Source organism: Lethenteron reissneri, chromosome 58, assembly GCF_015708825.2.
Source record: "Lethenteron reissneri isolate LAM-NWPU_2019-01 chromosome 58, ASM1570882v1, whole genome shotgun sequence".
NCBI classification, from domain to species: domain Eukaryota; kingdom Metazoa; phylum Chordata; class Hyperoartia; order Petromyzontiformes; family Petromyzontidae; genus Lethenteron; species Lethenteron reissneri.
The window spans coordinates 5,582,403-5,600,353 of record NC_083836.1 but is presented as its reverse complement, the minus strand read 5'-3'; the positions used below and the strand labels follow the sequence as shown (position 1 = coordinate 5,600,353).

Below are 17,951 nucleotides of genomic sequence, written 5' to 3'. Positions count from 1 at the left end.
GCACATTCTAGATTTGGGTTGCAAGCCATATGGGTCACCACATGTTTAAATGTTAACCAGTGTTGTGGTGACGTCACGGGTGGGGGAGCATACCGATTCGATCCAACACTTCACAGCGCTCAACAAAAACCACTTTCGATTCCACAAAGCCGTATCGCGATCACCGGCACGGACAACGGGGAGGTTGGTTGCTTTAATAAACGACTCGATTCTCGACGATTCCTTCGCGAATCGATTCCCACCTCTTCCTCTGCTCTTCCCCCGGAAGTGTTAAAGCTTCGGGGTTGAGTGACGCCGGCTTGCGGGAGGTGAACGCAGAGAAGGCGGAGGAGGAGGAGAAGGGGGGTGAGAGACGTAGCGACGAGAAGAAGGACGAGAGAAGAGGTGGAGGGCTCTCTCCTCCGCCTCCTCGTCGAGCGAGCGAGCGGCCGTGGAGACGCGAGGAGACGCAAATGGCCGCCCTGGCGCTGCTCAGCTACGAGAACAGGCCCCTCAAGAGGCCTCGTCTGGGACCCCCAGATGTCTACCCGCAGGACCCCAAGCAAAAGGAGGTGCCTTGTTCAGCAGCAGCAGCAGCAGTATCATCATCAGCAGTAGTATCATCATCAGCAGCAGCAGTAGTATCAGCAGCAGCAGTAGTAGCAGTAGTATCATCAGCAGTAGCATCAGCAGCAGCAGTAGTATCAGCAATAGCATCAGTATCATCAGCAGCAGTAGTATCAGCAGTAGTAGTATCAGCAGCAGTAGTAGCAGCAGCAGCAGTAGCAGCAGTAGCATCAGCAGCATCAGCAGCAGTGGTATCATCATCAACAGTAGTGGTATCAGCAGCAGCAGTGGTATCATCAGCAGCAGCAGTGGTATCATCAGCAGCAGCAGTGGTATCATCAGCAGCAGCAGTGGTATCATCAGCAGCAGCAGTGGTATCAGTAGCAGCAGTGGTAGCAGCAGCAGCAGTAGTAGTATCATCATCAGCAGTAGTATCATCATCAGCAGCAGTAGTATCATCAGCAGTAGTATCATCAGCAGCAGCAGCAGTATCATCAGCAGTAGTATCATCATCAGTAGTATCATCAGCAGCAGCAGTATCATCAGCAATATCATCATCAGCAGCATCCTCATCAGCAGCAGCGGACGATGTATCAGCATCGCCGCCGCCGTCACCAGGACGTTCACCATCATTGTCTACAAGAGTACTTTCACAGGCGCCGGTAACATCATCATCAACATCATCATCATCAACATCATCATCACACTAGACGTTGTATCGTCATCAGTGGCACCTGTATCGTCGTTATTATCGCCGTCATGAAAAGTATCATCAGTCACCATCTTAATCAGCAGCAGCTGCACAAGCAACGGTATAATCATCGTCAATAGCAGCAGGTGTATCATCATCAGCAACATAGTTAATTCAAAGTATCGGCATCCTCGTTCCTTCCAGCAGTTGTGTTATCATCAGTAGCAGCTGATGGTTAACGACGATGATCGTGAAGCAACCACAGCTGCACCACCATCATCATCATCAGCTGTCGTGATTTTATCAGCTGTCCATCAGCATCATAATCACCACTCCCATCATTGTCGCCATCGTCATCATCCTGTCGCTGCTTGTGTTTGTTCGCTACGATCGCACCCAACACGGGCATCATCATCATCATTGTTCGTATCGTCACCCTCATCACTTCATACACTTCTAATCCTCAATCCATCGTTAATGTGTGCACGTATATTGAAAGTCGGTCATATTCGTCAGCATTATAGCAATCGTCACGATCGTAGATTTATTCCCATAGAAATCGTCGTCATCATCATCATCATCCTCATCACCATCATTGATACTCGTTAATATCGACATCTTAGTCATAAGACTCAGCATCGCCAATACATCTGCCATGCCATTACCCTCACGACCATCATTGTTACTTACAATCGCAATCATCTTTAGTCATAGTTAAAACAAGCTCATAATTATTACTCCAATGATACACAGTCTTTATATTTTACATTACAATCATAATAGTAATAATCATCATTAGCATTATCAATCAAAATATCGTTATTTAGAATCGTAGCTCTTGTAAACCAATCTTTACCATAGCAATAATCTACATCATCGTCCTCACCAGCGTGATAAATACAGCAAATCGTCGCCACCTTTCCACAATCAACATCCTGAAACAAAAATAATAGGCCAACTTAAAGGAGGCGAATGGGGTCAGTCATGTCCACGGTCGGTGTTGGTGGGTGGGTGGCTGGCTAGGTGGGTGGATGGAAGGGTGGCTGGATGGGTGGGTGGATGGATGGATGGGTGGTTGAGTGGATGGCTAGGTGGGTGGGTGGCTGATCAGGTGGGTGGCTGGCTAGGTGGGTGGGTGGCTGGCTAGGTGGGTGGGTGGATGACTGGCTAGGTGGGTGGATAGATGGCTAGGTGGGTGGATAGATGGCTAGGTGGGTGGATGACTGGCTAGGTGGGTGGGTGGCTGGCTAGGTGGGTGGGTGGCTGTCTAGGTGAGTGGATGGCTGGGTGGCTGGCTGTATTGGTGGCTAGTTGGATGGCTGACTGAGTTGCTGGCTGACTGACTGAGTTGCTGACTGACTGAGTTGCTGAGTGGCTGACTGAGTTGCTGAGTGGCTGACTGAGTAGCTGGCTGGGTGGATGGCTGGCTGCTTGGCTGTCTGTCTGGCGAGCGAGCGAGAGAGCAAGAATGGCACTACGCAGGTTGTTGCTGGGGCTTAGTCAATTGACAGTCAATGAGGGTTTGCTGAGCGCAGTCAGCCCCTTCGCTAAATGCGTCTCCTTCCTTCTGCCCGGCTCTTTTGTGGCCCGTGTGTTTTGTTGTCATGTAAGCCGGGCTTGAGCCGAGCCGGCTCGGGCGTGGTGCCATCCATCCACAACAACCCACACGGTCGGGTTTTTATTTTATTTCCCGGCCTCAGTAAGGTGTCTCGCTAACAAGCCTTGCTCCGGCTCTCCCACGAAGCAGCCCCGTGTAGGCTTAACGGTGATCTTTTGTTGTTGTATGAGTCAAGAACACGTTGTGGTGGGAACAGATGGTCCGTTATTATTTTTTTGCTCTCATCGTTTTGTTTCCTGGCGTGGTGGGTTCGATGGGATTAAGATAATGCTACAACATTCCTGTCAACCCACACGTTTTACCCGTATTCTTGTACAGAGAAATTGTAGGATGAACGTTGATATTTACAAGGTCATGGGGTGACCAATAAGGTCGGAATTAGTCTGTGATAAGGGAAGCACTGATAAGGCTTTTGCCAAGTATGCTACAACAGTTTATTTCTTCCAATGTATTAATATGCCCCAATCTGCTCCTTCACTCCTGGCCCTTTATCGATCAGCTGCTGGCTGAAGCCCTGAAACCACACCGTCTTGGTCATGGAAGGGGGCGGGGGGTGTTTGACCACACCTCACCGCCCTGGTCGGCGCAGATTGATCAACCATCATCATCGCATTCAGATATCGCTCGGACACTGACCTTAACCCTGGCCGTGGTTCAAACTCCCTTGCCCGCCAAAGCACTCCAGCTGCGAGCTCCTCCACCAATGTGTTTAGAGTACTTGCCTATTGTGTTGGGGTGCAGTCAGCTTGCGTACGGCCAGGCTTGAGCCTGGACGGTGTTTGGATAGGCGACTGCCGTGCGTTAAACAGGGGTTAGGCTCCTTGCGTGTGTCCGGCTCTGTTGTGGGATAAGCAGAGGGAGTGCAGGAAACAAAAATCCCTTGTACCGTGGTGAAGTATGGTCAAATAAACCTTCAAGACCCACACGGTGTGGGCAGAAGGAGGAGCCAGGAGGAGGCCCTCATTCATTTGCGGATTGACAGTCGGGGCTGTGAGTGCGGTCATGAATTTTAGTCGATGGCAGGTCGCCTGTAGTGGTGCTTTAAAGTGTGGGTTCTCCAACATCTTCCAAGGGGTCCTGGCCAGCGTAGAAGAGTAGGACAAGTCGCATCAAGTGCATTGTAGGGCTGCACCTTTTACAAGAGTGCACAAGCAAGATTCACAGCGCACAAGTATTGCCTGAACTATATAATGCACAATTCTAGCGTATGTCTGCAAAACAGTACACATGCACAATACAGATGTAGGCAGCAGCGTTGCACGTACAATATCGCAAAGTGCGTGGACTTGATTGTACACCCTAGTTTATAAAGTACCATGGGCATTGTGCAAAGCTTCTTTTTATAAAAACCAGACCCTGGGGGTGGAGGGGGGGGAGGGTGGTTCTGTTATTGTGAGTGGTGGCACATCCAAGGAGCTATCTAGATTTGAAGTTTTCGTGACTGCAGGGATCCATACTCTTTGGTTCTTTCGGTAAAGTCACGTAGGTGAAAAATAAATTAATATATTTTGGAAATGGCATAAAAGAGGAAAACCAAGCGGTGAGCACATCTTGTGTTTTGTCGTCTGATGAGTGGTGCGTGTGTGGGCCTTCCGGCAAACCGAGTTCGATTCCCGCTCACGGCAAACACCATTGACGATTATTTGAACCGATACTGGTCCTTCCATAGGTCGACTCAGCCTCAAATGAGTACCTGGTGCAGGTGTGTAAACATCGCCACTGGGGAGACAAAGGCGGCTGAGCATGGTGTTGGCCACCCGCTCCCTCGTGTACCGTGTTGTGCCTTAATAGGTGCTCGCTAACAGCACTTGCCCTACAGGCTATACGGGGGATCTTTGTTTGCCTTCATGGCACCTTAAAGCAATCAGTCTTTTTCCTATGCGCAATGTTCTTTGAGTGTCTCATTGTGTGTGTGCGCATACGTGCATCATGCTGACCAAAGGAGGAGCCCTTGTACTCTGTATATTTACTTCTTCCCACTATTCTACACTAGAATTAGTCTAATTTACAGGTGCGACGATTCGTCAATTAAATCGACCACGAGTCGATTAAAACGACTAATCGACTAATCATTGCAATCGACTACATATTTGGAGGTCTATTACTCGGTCCCACTTTAAAAATTACGGCCACTGCAGCATCCCCCCCTCTGAAGGTGGGAAACCTCCTATAAGCCATGCCCAGTGTGGCACAGCTGACGACACTGATGATGTCACCAAGCACCGCCCATTACCTCCCGTACAGCGGTACACGTGGAAACATAAGCGAGTCTTTTTTCCCTAGCTACCCGACTGTGGTATCTGAATTAGCCGAATAGTCAAACCGATAATTTGGGGGAGTCATCAATTGCTTAAATAATTATTGGACAGCCCAGCTGAGGCTCGCTTTGAAAATTAAGTTTAGCTTCGCCCGTGACCATCTACCCAACTCTCATTAAGTAGTGAAACTGAATGCTCTAACAGTAGCCATTGTCTTTAGGAAATTTTAGTTCCTATAAGTTGAATGCAAATATTGGAATCGTAACAGTGAGGATTACCTCAAGTCCAAATTTGCACGAATGTCTGACATTTAAATAAAGTTTGAAGCTGAAGTCAAACATCATCATTAATCTTAGCCCAGCTTGGACAGTTTATTCAAACAAGGAAGAGGCTATGAACATAAACTTTTTTTGTCCAAATCAAACTGCAGTAAATATTTGTACTGTTCATATTGTACTGCCCAAACAAGAACTTGTACACAACGCATGAATTCACATTTAAGAGGTCCTGGGCTCTTCATACAGAATGGAGAATGCACACCACCGACAACCACCCTATCCCCTTTGTGCTCAACAGACCTTGGTTAATGAGCACTGCAGGAGCACAAATCATGCAGCATTAATATGAACAAGGCAGTGATGTAATGCTTTCCATGTGCCTGAAAGTACATTAATGGTGGCATAAAGCTCCAGACACCAAGGCAGATTTAAAGTATCCTAGAAAAAAAAAATGTATGTGTTGCTGCTGCTGTGCACTCTTCTGCTGTTTCATTCTTGTTGAAATCAAGCAAATTGATAACATGAGAGAAAAGGCAGCGAGTCCATTTAGTGTCGATAATGCTGCCGGAAGGTTTCTGTGAATGTAACGGTTAGAGCGAATCAAACTGGCCAGTTGTTGCCAGGGTGTGATTGTTATGACCAAAGGGGGGTAGTGGCTGGAAGGCGGGAGGGGGGGGAAACCTTTTCCTTCCTCGGCGCTGAATATGACTCTCTCAATCCTTTGGCGGGCCACGCAGTAACACGCACCTCAGTCACTTGTGCCGCTGCGAGAGAGCCCTTACAGTGACCCGGGTGTGGTAAAATTAGAAACGGCGTTGTCAGGTGAAAAAAAAATTCCCATCTAGTGCGCAATTAGTGCTGTTAAGATGTTTGCCGCAGTGACGGATTAGTTTTCGGTTGTGGGCCGTTTTGAAGTGGGGTAGGATTCATGCGGTCGTGGGACCGTGTGAAATAAAGTTGTGGTGCCTTTTCTGACCATAGACGGACGATAAAGGTGATGAATATAGTTTCGTGAGCGTTGCGTTAACTTATGAGTGTCTGCTCGTTGGTTTTCCCCTTTTTGTACCTCTAGGACGAGCTGAATGCCGTGAATGTGAAGCAGGGCTTCAGCAATCAGCTGGCCTTCTCCGGCGATGAGCATGGCAGCGGAAGGAGTTTCCTCAACCAGATTGTACCAGCCAAGGTAACGCCAACAAATCTTTCATCTGTACCTTACGATGCCCCGGAACTTGTCCTTGTCTGCAAGGCTTAATGCACATCAGTTAGCAGTGAGCATTACTTGATAAGAAGAACACTTTTTACGAGTACACTTCCTGCTTTGACAAAGTTCATGAGCACCATCATTGACAAAAACAAGTTATAAAGTAATGCATGGATTCGGTAATGCTTTCCAACATGCACTAGGCTGATAAAGTATTTTGTTACAAACAAATGGATAACAAAAGATAAGCATGCTATAAAAACATGATGCTACCAGCTATTATGTACAGTAAAAAAGCATTAACATTAACCATATCAATTGGAACAAAAACTGAAAAGTGTCCAAAGTGGCCTGGAGAGACAGATGCTTGGACTTACATTGAGAGACAGCGAGAGCAACGCACGGATTATAAAATAAAGATGCGCTTGCTAATGACACGATTCCAATTGATGAGAAAAGTAAGTGGGCTTGGGCAGGGACGCACGATGACGAGAAGGGACGACGATTGATGGTCAAGAATAACGATGGAGCGTGGCAGCCAAGGCAAGGAACGCGTCAGATCGAGCGGTGAAATCAGTCGGTGTTCAGCTCCATGGTGGATTGTCGCATCGCGGGATAGTGAGAGATAGTAGGGGGTTTTCGGAAGCCCTTCAGCAGTTGATTGATCATTCTTTCCGCATCGCCAACTGTTTGAGTCTACTACAGTGTTTATTAAATTATATTATGTAACAGAACGCCATGGGCAGTAGTTGCAGTTCCGTAAGCAGACAAGTGAACTGCTCGATTTAAAGCTTTCGTGACTGCAGGGATTCATCTTCTTGGTTCTTTCGGTAAAGTCACGTAGAATGGAAATAATAAAATAATAAAAATGAAACATAATAACAGGTCTGTTCTGCACCTGAGGACGGCTGCTTGCGTTGTGGCCGAAACGTCGTGAGAATTATTTTATTATGTTTTATTTTTATTATTTTATTATTTCCATTCTACGTGACTTTAACGAAAGAACCAAGAAGAAGTGAACTGCTATCGGTGCAACCTGACTAGTGATTTGGAGTGCCTGACCAGCCTCATTTCCTGTAAATATTGTGGTGTTGAAATCGGAACATCTTGTCCGTGTTCTTGTCTTCGCCTCTGCTGTAGCATTAAGGTATCTATTTAAATGCAAAGTCCCCTTCACGGTGTTGTACTTGACTTGCATGTACTTGCACTTGGTTGCAAATAGGCTTCTGGCTGTTGGTTCTGCGCTGCATCTCTTTGCCAGTAATATATTACTTAGCTCATCGTGCCAGTGCGCACCTAAGCAACAACATGGTGCATTTTGTTCAATACCCTAAGTGTGTGTGTTTTACGGCTTTTGTTGTGCTGTTGCAATCGGCGTTCCAGTTTTTGCAAATGTGATGGTGCACTTAAGAGCCTTGGTCAATAAAAATGCACCCACGGCCGTGACTGATCGGCATATTCCTAAAACTTGAAAGTGCGCAAAGAGGCATGGAGAGATTGATTTCTCGAGTTGCATTGAGACAGGAAAAGGAACGCAAGAATCGGATAACTTACGCAGGTTAGAGGCATTTTTCTTACTCAGATTTACTTCGTTTAATCTGGTAACTGTTAATAAAAGTAAGTGAGATTGGGAAAGACACGAAGCTTAGAAGGGATGGTGGCTGATGGTCAAGAATGATGAGGGAGCTGCAGCCAAGAAATGGGAAACGTGTCTGAGAGGACGTTCACAGGGGAGGATAATGGAGCGATGATGACTTCAGCTCATGCGCAGGTTCTGTGTGGGTTAATATACCGCACGATTGCGAGATAAGGTGGCTTTCATCCAGCAGCGGATTGACCATGGCCGATGTGTGACGTTCTGCTGTGTCGCTGTGAATGTGGATATGCACATAGAGGCACAAAGTGGCGTGTTCCAAGTGTTCAAATGACTGACGACACATACAATGAAATGCTTCATTAGCCGCACCTCTGGCCCTGCGTGGCCCCCAAAACCACATTCAGTTGTCTTGTAAAGCCAACGGGTGAAGGTTTAATAAGAAGGTTTTTTCACATTTTTTCTGGCAACAAAACTGAAACCTTTTTACAAGGATTCATGTCTGCATTGACCACAATACTTGCAGTCAAAATGCAAACAAAAATCACATTGATAATATATGCATTGTCCTTGAAGCTGATTGGTCCCCACCCGAGACAGCTTTCTTTTGAGCCTCGTCTCAATTGGTGCTCGACCAGATGACGCCAAAAGGCGTACAGCTCAAAGACAATGCACTATCAAAGTAATGAGGGCTCAGGGTAAGCATCTACATCATTAGACCTCCTTATCAGAGTGTGTTTTTTGTTTGCATTTTGACTGCAAGTATTGTGGTTAATGCAGACATGAATCCTTGTAAAAAGGTTTCAGTTTTGTTGCCAGAAGAAAGGGGAAAACCCCTATTATTATATTTTGGTACTGGCAAAGGAGGGCTAATGATGAGGGTGAAGGGTTTGGCCACAGCTCGGCATGGCATATAGCTCGTGGGAAACCAGCCACGCCATGAGGACCCCAGATATTCTTAGGTTTGTTTTTTTCGGTAAAGTCACGTAGGTAAAAAATAATAATAAAAGTAAAATAAATAAAAATAAATATTTTATATTATTTTGTTTTTATTTTACTTTTTAATATTAAAAGTAAAATAAAAAGTAATTTATTTATATTTTTATTTTACTTTTATTATTATTTTTTACCTACGTGACTTTACCGAAAAGAAAAAAAAAACCTAAGAATATGAATCCTTGCAGTCACGAAAGCTTCAAATCTAGAATTAATACCCCAGATATGGCTTGGCTCGGATGTGCCGGTAGAAAGTAGTGGGTCCTGGAGCCGGAGTGCCCAGGGCTCACTGCCACTTGCCTGCTGCCCCATGATCCTTGGGACTCAGGGCCGCAGAACGTTACAGCCACAAACAATACAAAAATACGATGGGATTGTAAAGTATCGGAGAGGTCAACAGATCACTTAAAATATACAAATAAAACTAAACTATTTCTATCTTACCCGGTAAAGCCCACTGAGGTATTAACTTATTTTTCAGAAGCGACCTGGCCACAAATGATAGCTCAACAAAGTGGCTTTGGCATGTGGAATTGTCTCGCAGCGAAGTAATCCAAACAATCTCAAAGCACATTTCTAAATGTGGAGGGGAAAAACCGGAGGATCTCGAGGCACGGCAGGCACGGCAGGAGCACACGCGGCAGAGGTCGCAAACGGGTTTTGATTCCTTACCCGTACCCGGCCGCACCAGGGTCGCAAATGGATACCCGTACCCGGCCGGGTACGGGTACCCATTCCCTACCCATACCCTACCCAAAATGAGTTACAAACGGTTACTCACCAGTGACTCACGGTCTACCCGTATCCGTACCCGGCCGCACCAGGGTCGCAAACGGCTACCCGTACCCGGCCGGGTAGCCGGGTATCGGGTAGTGTACGGGTATCGGGTACCCGGTTGCGACCTCTGACATGCGGTGATCTACCCCCAGACAACGAGAGCACGCCACAAGCTCGGTTCAAGGACCTGCCACAAGGGCAAGCCGAATATATCATACAAACAAAAGAGTAGAACATTTTAAGGCAATAATTGATGAACACCAGCCTGTCTTTCCGACAGACCTGTTCTTCACCTGAGGATGGCTGCTTGCGTTGTGGCCGAAACGTCGTGAGAATAATTTTATTATGTTTTATTTTTATTATTTTATTATTTCCCTTCTACGTAACTTTACCGAAAGAACCAAGAAGATGAACACCAGCCTATGCATGACCAAGTGGTGATTAAACGAGTTTGAGGAAGGCTTAGCTCTTGCCCTCTCGTAGGTACAGGGTTATGTGAGGCAAGGCTTTTTCTGCATGGCCTGGTGATCACCCAAGAAGTATGTGTACATGCACAGTCCTTCCGTCAGTCCGCTGCTGGATGAGTGCCTCATTCCCTGTGGGTCACGGTGGCTACCTTTGCAAGCTCTACCCAGGCTCAAATTTGCTTAGCTTCTGAGATCTGACACTTTCTTGCTGATTATATGATATATTCATTCTAAGGCTATACTTATCAGTTGTGATTGTGGGTGTTATTAGGGCCTACTAGGGCCTACAAAAATAAATTTTTGGTATGATTACCCAGTCTTACAATTGCAGCCACTTGATATAATCATTGTAACCATTTGTCAAAATGAGTGTTGTTTTTTTTGCTTATTTTGTTTCCCGGTCTTGCCGCCCCATGATGCAGATTGGCGCATACTTCAGCGACATACTCGCGGAGAAGTTCAAGCTGAACACGTTTCAGGACACGGGAAAGAAGAAACCGCAAGTGAACACGAAGGACAACTACTGGCTGGTGACGGCCCGCTCGCAGTCCGCCATTCATAACTGGTTCACAGACCTGGCCAGCAACAAACCTCTCACAGGGCTCACCAAAAAGGTGGGTAGCCCATGCCGTGCGCGGCTCACAGTGCCATCGGGACAATCTTATTCTTAAATTTCGATTTAAAGCTTTCGTGACTGCAGGGATTCATCTTCTTGGTTCTTTCGGTAAAGTCACGTAGAATGGAAATAATAAAATAATAAAAATAAAACATAATAAAATCATTCTCACGACGTTTCGGCCACAACGCAAGCAGCCATCCTCAGGTGGAGAACAGGTCTGTCGAGAAGACAGAGACCATTCTGTCTTCTCGACAGACCTGTTCTCCACCTGAGGACGGCTGCTTGCGTTGTGGCCGAAACGTCGTGAGAATTATTTTATTATGTTTTATTTTATGTTTTATTTGTATTTTATTATTTCCATTCTACGTGACTTTACCGAAAGAACCAAGAAGAATCTTATCCTTGATAAGTCCTTCGTGTTGCTCCTGAACAGTCCAGGAGTGTATTCCCACGTTTTTATATTCATCTTTTTAAAAAATCCACAAATTAGGCATGAGTACAATAAATTCATCCCAACTCATAGGAAGTGGGCGTCACTCATTTTACATCACTTCCTCTGCTTTTTTTTTGCCGAAAGGGACATAATTTTAATGAGGCGTGTTGTCACTTGTTGTTAAAGTACTAAGAAGTATACAAATGTTCACGTTAAAAAGCATTATTTTACTTGTGAAACCTGATGTTAAAACATTTGAATGCAACGATTCATAATTCTTAAAGTGGTGGCATATGGTGCATAAACAATGAACATTGTACATATTTAATACAATCAAATGTGAAAATATAAAATAAAATGTGATCATGGGCACCTAAAATTTCTTAAAATCCGATATTGCAATTTCTTTTGAAACTCGTCCTTGGCATTAAAAATATTGAGTGGACTTACTTAGCTTGGTACTAATATAGGGATTTATACAACCCAATATGCCAAAATGAATTTTGATAGAGCAGGCAGCCCGTTGTGTACAGGGTGTCAGAAGTCATCCCAACAAATGGATTTCATCTCATTCTGAGATGCTGCGCACTGTCAATTATTGATTCGTGACGATGGTTGGTGCACTGTTCTCACCCCAATTGACCTGACTTGGATTTTTTTCATGTTTCCAATGAGTGTGGCACCCTTAAAAATCATACTTGTAACTTAGATGAGTAGCCAGCACTGCCAGCCAGCAAGCCAACGCAACTCGCACCTCCGCTTTCTTTGTAACTTTAATCGGCGGTGTTAATCATCGTAATGTGACTGCATATTAGGCGTATGACCAGTGCGTTTTTTTATTATTCATATTGAAAGCAATTTTAATGAGTTACGTCCGAAGAGGCGGTACTTAGAATGCGTTAATGCAGTTTATTTTCGGACACTGTGCCTGGAAATTTTTTTGCCATTTGTCTTCACCGCTCTGTTTATTATTGGTGTTTAAAGACATTTTTTTGGGATGTGGTCACGCATGCTTGGAATTACACTGAGGGACAGACTCGAGGAACGCAATGATTGAAGAACATACGCAGGGTCAAGACGTAGTTCAAACTGTTGGGGAAAGTAAGTGGGTTTGAGGTAGGACAGATCGCTTGAAGGGATAATGGGCTATGGTTAAGAATAATGATTTAAGTGGCAGTCAAGGACTGGAACATGGTAGAGGGAGACATCCACCATGAAGATGGAAAGCTGAAATTATCTTGTGTGCCGGTGCTGGGTGGATTGACACGTCATTGGAGATGGTGGCGGCTTGGGAAGGGCTTCATCCCGCAGTCGATTGAACATGACTGACGATGACTATGAATTACTAAATTGGGTTCTTCTACTTGGTGCTGTGGTTTATCATGAAATATGCTGAATAAAAAAAAAATTGCGAGACAAACGGGGATTTTTTTTTGTATAAACCTTTTTAATAATAACATCTTTCAAGAGTGTATCACAAAGGAGGCAAAATTTCCAAATAATAACTCAATAGTTTTGTTTTGCACAGGTAGGGTCCATCACTCACCGTGATTCGGTTTCACCCATTTTTCTTGACTGCTGAACACATTCAGATATATTTCCAATATGCATTTCTGAAACTAAATGCACGATACCCAAAATCCTGGTTTTTTTTATTAGTGGTAGCATAATCAACACATTTTCACAAAGCTGTGCTAATTTCCCATCACCGTTAAGCTCTGATGATTTTTAATAACGTAGTTTATCATGATCTTGCGTTTCATCTTGCTGCTATCAGGTAGCTTAATTTTATGACATCAAACAATTCCATTTGCAGTACATCTCCCGTGGTACACGCTCGTTAGCATATTTAATATGTTTACCGGAAATCTCTTTAATTGCATTCGTGTAAAAATTTTGCTCGCAAATCCATAACAAAAGAATCTTGACAAATATTTTCAACGCAAATGGGTATGGAGATTGAACTGGGATGCAGGGCATTTCTGCGCCTCCGATGAGCACGGTCGGCTAAGTATGGTGTGAAGGAAGTTCAACGTACAGAAGGAGTAGGCGGAGACCAAAGGGTGAGAGCGACGGAATCCGTAGAATGAGAGACAAGGAGAGTGGATGTGAGTAAGAAGCACATCGAGAAAAAATCTGAGCAGCTGACCTCCGTGCAATAGTGAGACTTTTGACTTCGAATAAGAAGAAGCGATTTGCTCTCACCTTTCTAAGCCCTTTGCCAACATCCTCTCAATGTTCTCTCTACAGGTGCCCATTCTCAGTAAGAAGGAGGAGGTGTTTGGATACTTGGCCAAGTACCTGGTGCCTCCCATGCGTGCCGCGTGGCTCATCAAGATGACGTGCGCCTACTACGCCGCCGTGTCGGAGGCCAAGATAAAGAAGCGTCAGGTCATCGACCCATGCCTGGGTAAGCGCGCTCGCTGCTGGCGGCAGACTCGCGCGGCCTCACCACTTGCTCATTCTTTTACGTGTAGCGAAGGACCATGTTCCAGGCCAGCCCTCTGCGGCGGTCTTGCACAAGCATTTTGTTGTAGTAATAGGTTTTTACCCTTTCAACTGGTACAAAAACTGACGCCTTTATACAAGGCATCATGTTTGCAATAACCACAACACAAGCAGTGAAAATGCAAACAAAAAGAAACTACTTTGATAATGATAATGATATGCACTGTCCTTGAAGTTGATTGGTCCACACCCGAGACAGCTTTTCTTAGAGTCTAGTCTACATTGGTGTTGGACCAGATGACGCCTTTTGGCGTCATCTTGTCCAACATGATGCCTTGTATAAAGGTGTCAGTTTTTGTACCAGTTGAAAGGGTAAAAACCTATTACTATATTTTGCCACTGGTAAAGGAGGTCTCATAGTGTAAAAGCATTTTGTTGCTTGTGTGATTTTTTAAAACGATGCCGTTGGGGGGGAGGGGGGTGGGGGGTTAATTTTGCATGACCGGCATCTCGCTTCGTGGTTCTCCAACGTGTGTCCAGGTTGTACCGCACCCACGTCACGGATAGAGGGAGTCCGACTGTTCTAAAATTATATTAAATCTACTCCACTACAGACTACTCGATTGGAAGCTTCCGACGAAATGTTTGGGACACCGTTGCCGAGTAACCCGGGTCACTCGCGTTCGATTCCCGCCCACAGCTAACGTCAATTTCCGATTAGCACGGTTGCCTATGTACGGTGACCAAGCAGTTCAACATGCTGTACATTTTTCCACGACACTTGCAATCAGCCATGCGTGTGAGAGAAATTACTATTTCATATGTATTGCCACTTCCATGCAAATGTTACTTTTAGGCTAATTTCAGAAACTACGCACATTAAAAAACCCAACAAAGAACAATCAAAGACAGACGGTACAAAGACAATACCGCCCTCCACGCTATTCAATTGAAGCCACTCTAAGGAATTTCAGTGGTAGCTCAGTGATATTCACTTCAGCAGGCCATTCTCTAACAAGAAGGGAGTATTAACTCTGCAGAGAGACCCAAGTAGATATGGCAAGATGTTAACGCCTTCACCTGGTATATAGGAAGTCGTGGGTTCCATCCTGACCCCGGCGCCTTCTATATTTGGAGTTTGAATGTCCTGCCCTTTGTCGTGTGGATTTTTCTCCAGATCCCCGATTTTACCCAGGTGGGACCGTCACAGCCAGATTTTCTTGATGCAGCAAATCTGCTTGATGCAGCAAATCTGGCTGTGACGGTCCCACCTGATGACGGAGACTTGTGTTGCCTCCGAAACGTCGTGATTTTATTGTTTTATTTTTATTAATTTTAATTTCATTTTTATTAATTTTTATTTTTATTCATTTTAATTTCATTTTTTACCTACGTGACTTTACCGAAAGAACTAAGAGTATGAATCCTTGCAGTCACGAAAGCTTCAAATCTAGAATATATTTAATTTTACCCTTGAATTCTTCGGTCGAATCGCGAAAAATTACATCACGGCAAGATTTTCACATTGTCCCACTTGTGCGCGCTGTGCCTCGCAGAGTGGACCCAGATCCTCATACGGTACCTGCGCGAGCAACTGAGCAAGATCGCAGAGCACTACGTGGCAACGGCCAGCCAGGGCGGCCAGAGTGGCACCAACCCTTCCACCTTGACGCCCGAGGCCGAGCAGGCCATGAAGCAGTGGGAGTACAACGAGAAGCTGGCCCACTACATGTTCCAGGTGTGCTATGGAACGACCCGTTGTGTTCCACTCGCGTGCATCGCTCTCTTCACGCGAACTCCGGTCATCCTCGCAGCAGGGGTTTATGGCGAGCCGTCGAACAAAGACGGGTCACTGTATCACGTGGCGCTTTCAGATGCACTTCTGCGGCCATTTGGAACGCGCTCTTCCTTCCGATATTCAGAAGCCACTGGAGCGATACACTTTTTAATTATCTAGATTGAAAACTCATTTCTTTAGCACTGTTTTGTGTGTTTAGTTGTTGTTCTTATCCCCGCACCTCTGATTAGCGCAGTTGTTTACGTACGGTGTGAAAGAAGTTAAACAAATGTACATAATTCCCTTGGACTTTTGGAAATTTTGTTTGGAACACGATATCAAGTAACACGTGATTACAGTAAAACCTTGGATTGCGAGCATAATTCGTTCCGGAAACGTGTTTATAATCCAAAGCACTCGTATTTCAAAGCGAATTTCCCCATAAGAAATAATGGAAACTCAGATGATTCGTTCCACAACCCAAAAATACTGTATTCATATCAAAATGATTAATACAAAAGCCCTTTTTCTATTTTTATTATTTAAATTTAATATAAAGTAATCAAATGTATTAATTAAATTTTATCGTGGCTGGTGTGAGGGAGACGAGAGAGAGGAGAGGAGGGTTATTGTGTTGGACGACTTCCACTTGCAGTATAGTTACTAAAGAACAGTCGCTACACTTGGACACAAAATGAAAAAATGCTTTACGCACACACTCATGGTCACAACACTATAGTAAACAGTATAAGCTCGCACGGATGTTGACTATACGAATGATTATTATAGTAATGACCATTGTGCGTGCAATATAACGTACACGGTGTTACCCTTAACCCCTGCTAATATACGCATTGCAAAAATATAGTTTTAACTTTTTAACATTTTTTATTGTCATTCAAGAACCCAGGGGGAAAAAACAATTAGGGATGGAAAGGGGTTGTTCGGGGTCGCTGCCGTACCGCGGTAGGTGGGGGGGTAACGATTGGAAGCAACAAAAGTGTAGTTATTGTTTCATCTCGTTCGCTTGCGCAACCTGCATGTCGTCACGGAACAAGCGTGCGTGACCGCTGCGCTCAACCTCTGTTGCGCCTCCATACGTTGCATGGTCGTGGCTACGTACGGTGCGAGAGAAGTTCAGCGTACGTGTACGTACACGCTGAGCGTGCGATGGCCGTGTGTGTGCACGCTGCAGGAGGGCATGCTGGAGCGGCACGAGTACCTATCGTGGGTGCTGGAGGTGCTGGAGCGGATCAAGCCGGCCGACGACGAGCTCCTCAAGCTGCTGCTGCCTCTCGTTCTGCAGGTGCCGTGTGCCCCCCACACAACCCACATTCCTTTGCCCCCCACCTTGCTGTGCGCACTCGAGACCATTGCCGCAAGAAGAGATCCTAAACTAAACTATAAACGCTATCAGACCTCCTTTACCAGTGGCAAAATATAGTAGTAGGTTTTTACCCTTTAAACTGGTACAAAACTGACACCTTTATACAAGGCATCATGTTTTTTGAGTTGTACGCCTTTTGGCGTCATCTGGTCCAACACCAATGGAGACTAGGCTCTAAGGAAAGCTGTCTTGGGTGTGGACCAATCAATTTCAAGGACAGTGCATATCATTATCAGAGTTGTTTCTTTTTGTTTGCATTTTGACTGCTTGTGTTGTGGTTATTGCAAACATGATATTCTTGGTTCTTTCGGTAAAGTCACGTAGAAGGGAAACAACAAAATTCTCACGACGTTTCGACTGCAACACAAGCAATCATCATCAGGTGTGAAAAACACAGCAAAATTGTTTCCCTTCTACGTGACTTTACCGAAAGAACCAAGAATATAAACGGTTTCTTGTTTTCCCGGGTAAGGCCCATTGGAGCTACGTAGCTCTTTTTCATAAGCGACCTGGCCACAAATGATAGCTCAACGAAGTGGCTTGTGGAAATTTATAGCAGCCAAATACTCTAAACGCACGTTGATACTAGATGTGAACGTTAAAACTGGAGGGCCCGGAGAAAGATTAACGCGACCACGGGGAGACAGAACGTGCAAACTTAAAATATATAGTCGTCAAGGTCGGGATCGAATCAATGACCTTCTGTATACCAGGCGAGGGAATTAACGTCTCGCCACCGTGGCATCTGGTCTCCTGTGTGGCATGGAACTCTCCTGTCGTTGGCTCCGTTCTCTAGAGCGTGTCCTTGAAATTATTCGGTAGCTCACGCCGTGTGCCGTGTGTGACGTGGATTTTTGTTTT

The 17,951-nt window shown here is 45.2% G+C and overlaps 1 protein-coding gene across 1 annotated transcript in view; it reads left to right on the top strand.

Annotated features, from left to right (window-relative positions):
- Positions 1–261: 261 nt before the first annotated feature.
- LOC133357477 (mediator of RNA polymerase II transcription subunit 12-like protein) overlaps positions 262–17,951 on the top strand; it is a 66,460-nt gene continuing 48,770 nt past the window's right edge. Inside the window, 6 exon segments of the mRNA XM_061575421.1 lie at positions 262–551; positions 6,464–6,574; positions 10,849–11,040; positions 13,729–13,888; positions 15,483–15,664; positions 16,899–17,009. Of these exon segments, the coding sequence (XP_061431405.1) occupies positions 453–551; positions 6,464–6,574; positions 10,849–11,040; positions 13,729–13,888; positions 15,483–15,664; positions 16,899–17,009 (855 nt within the window). The 5' untranslated portion in view covers positions 262–452.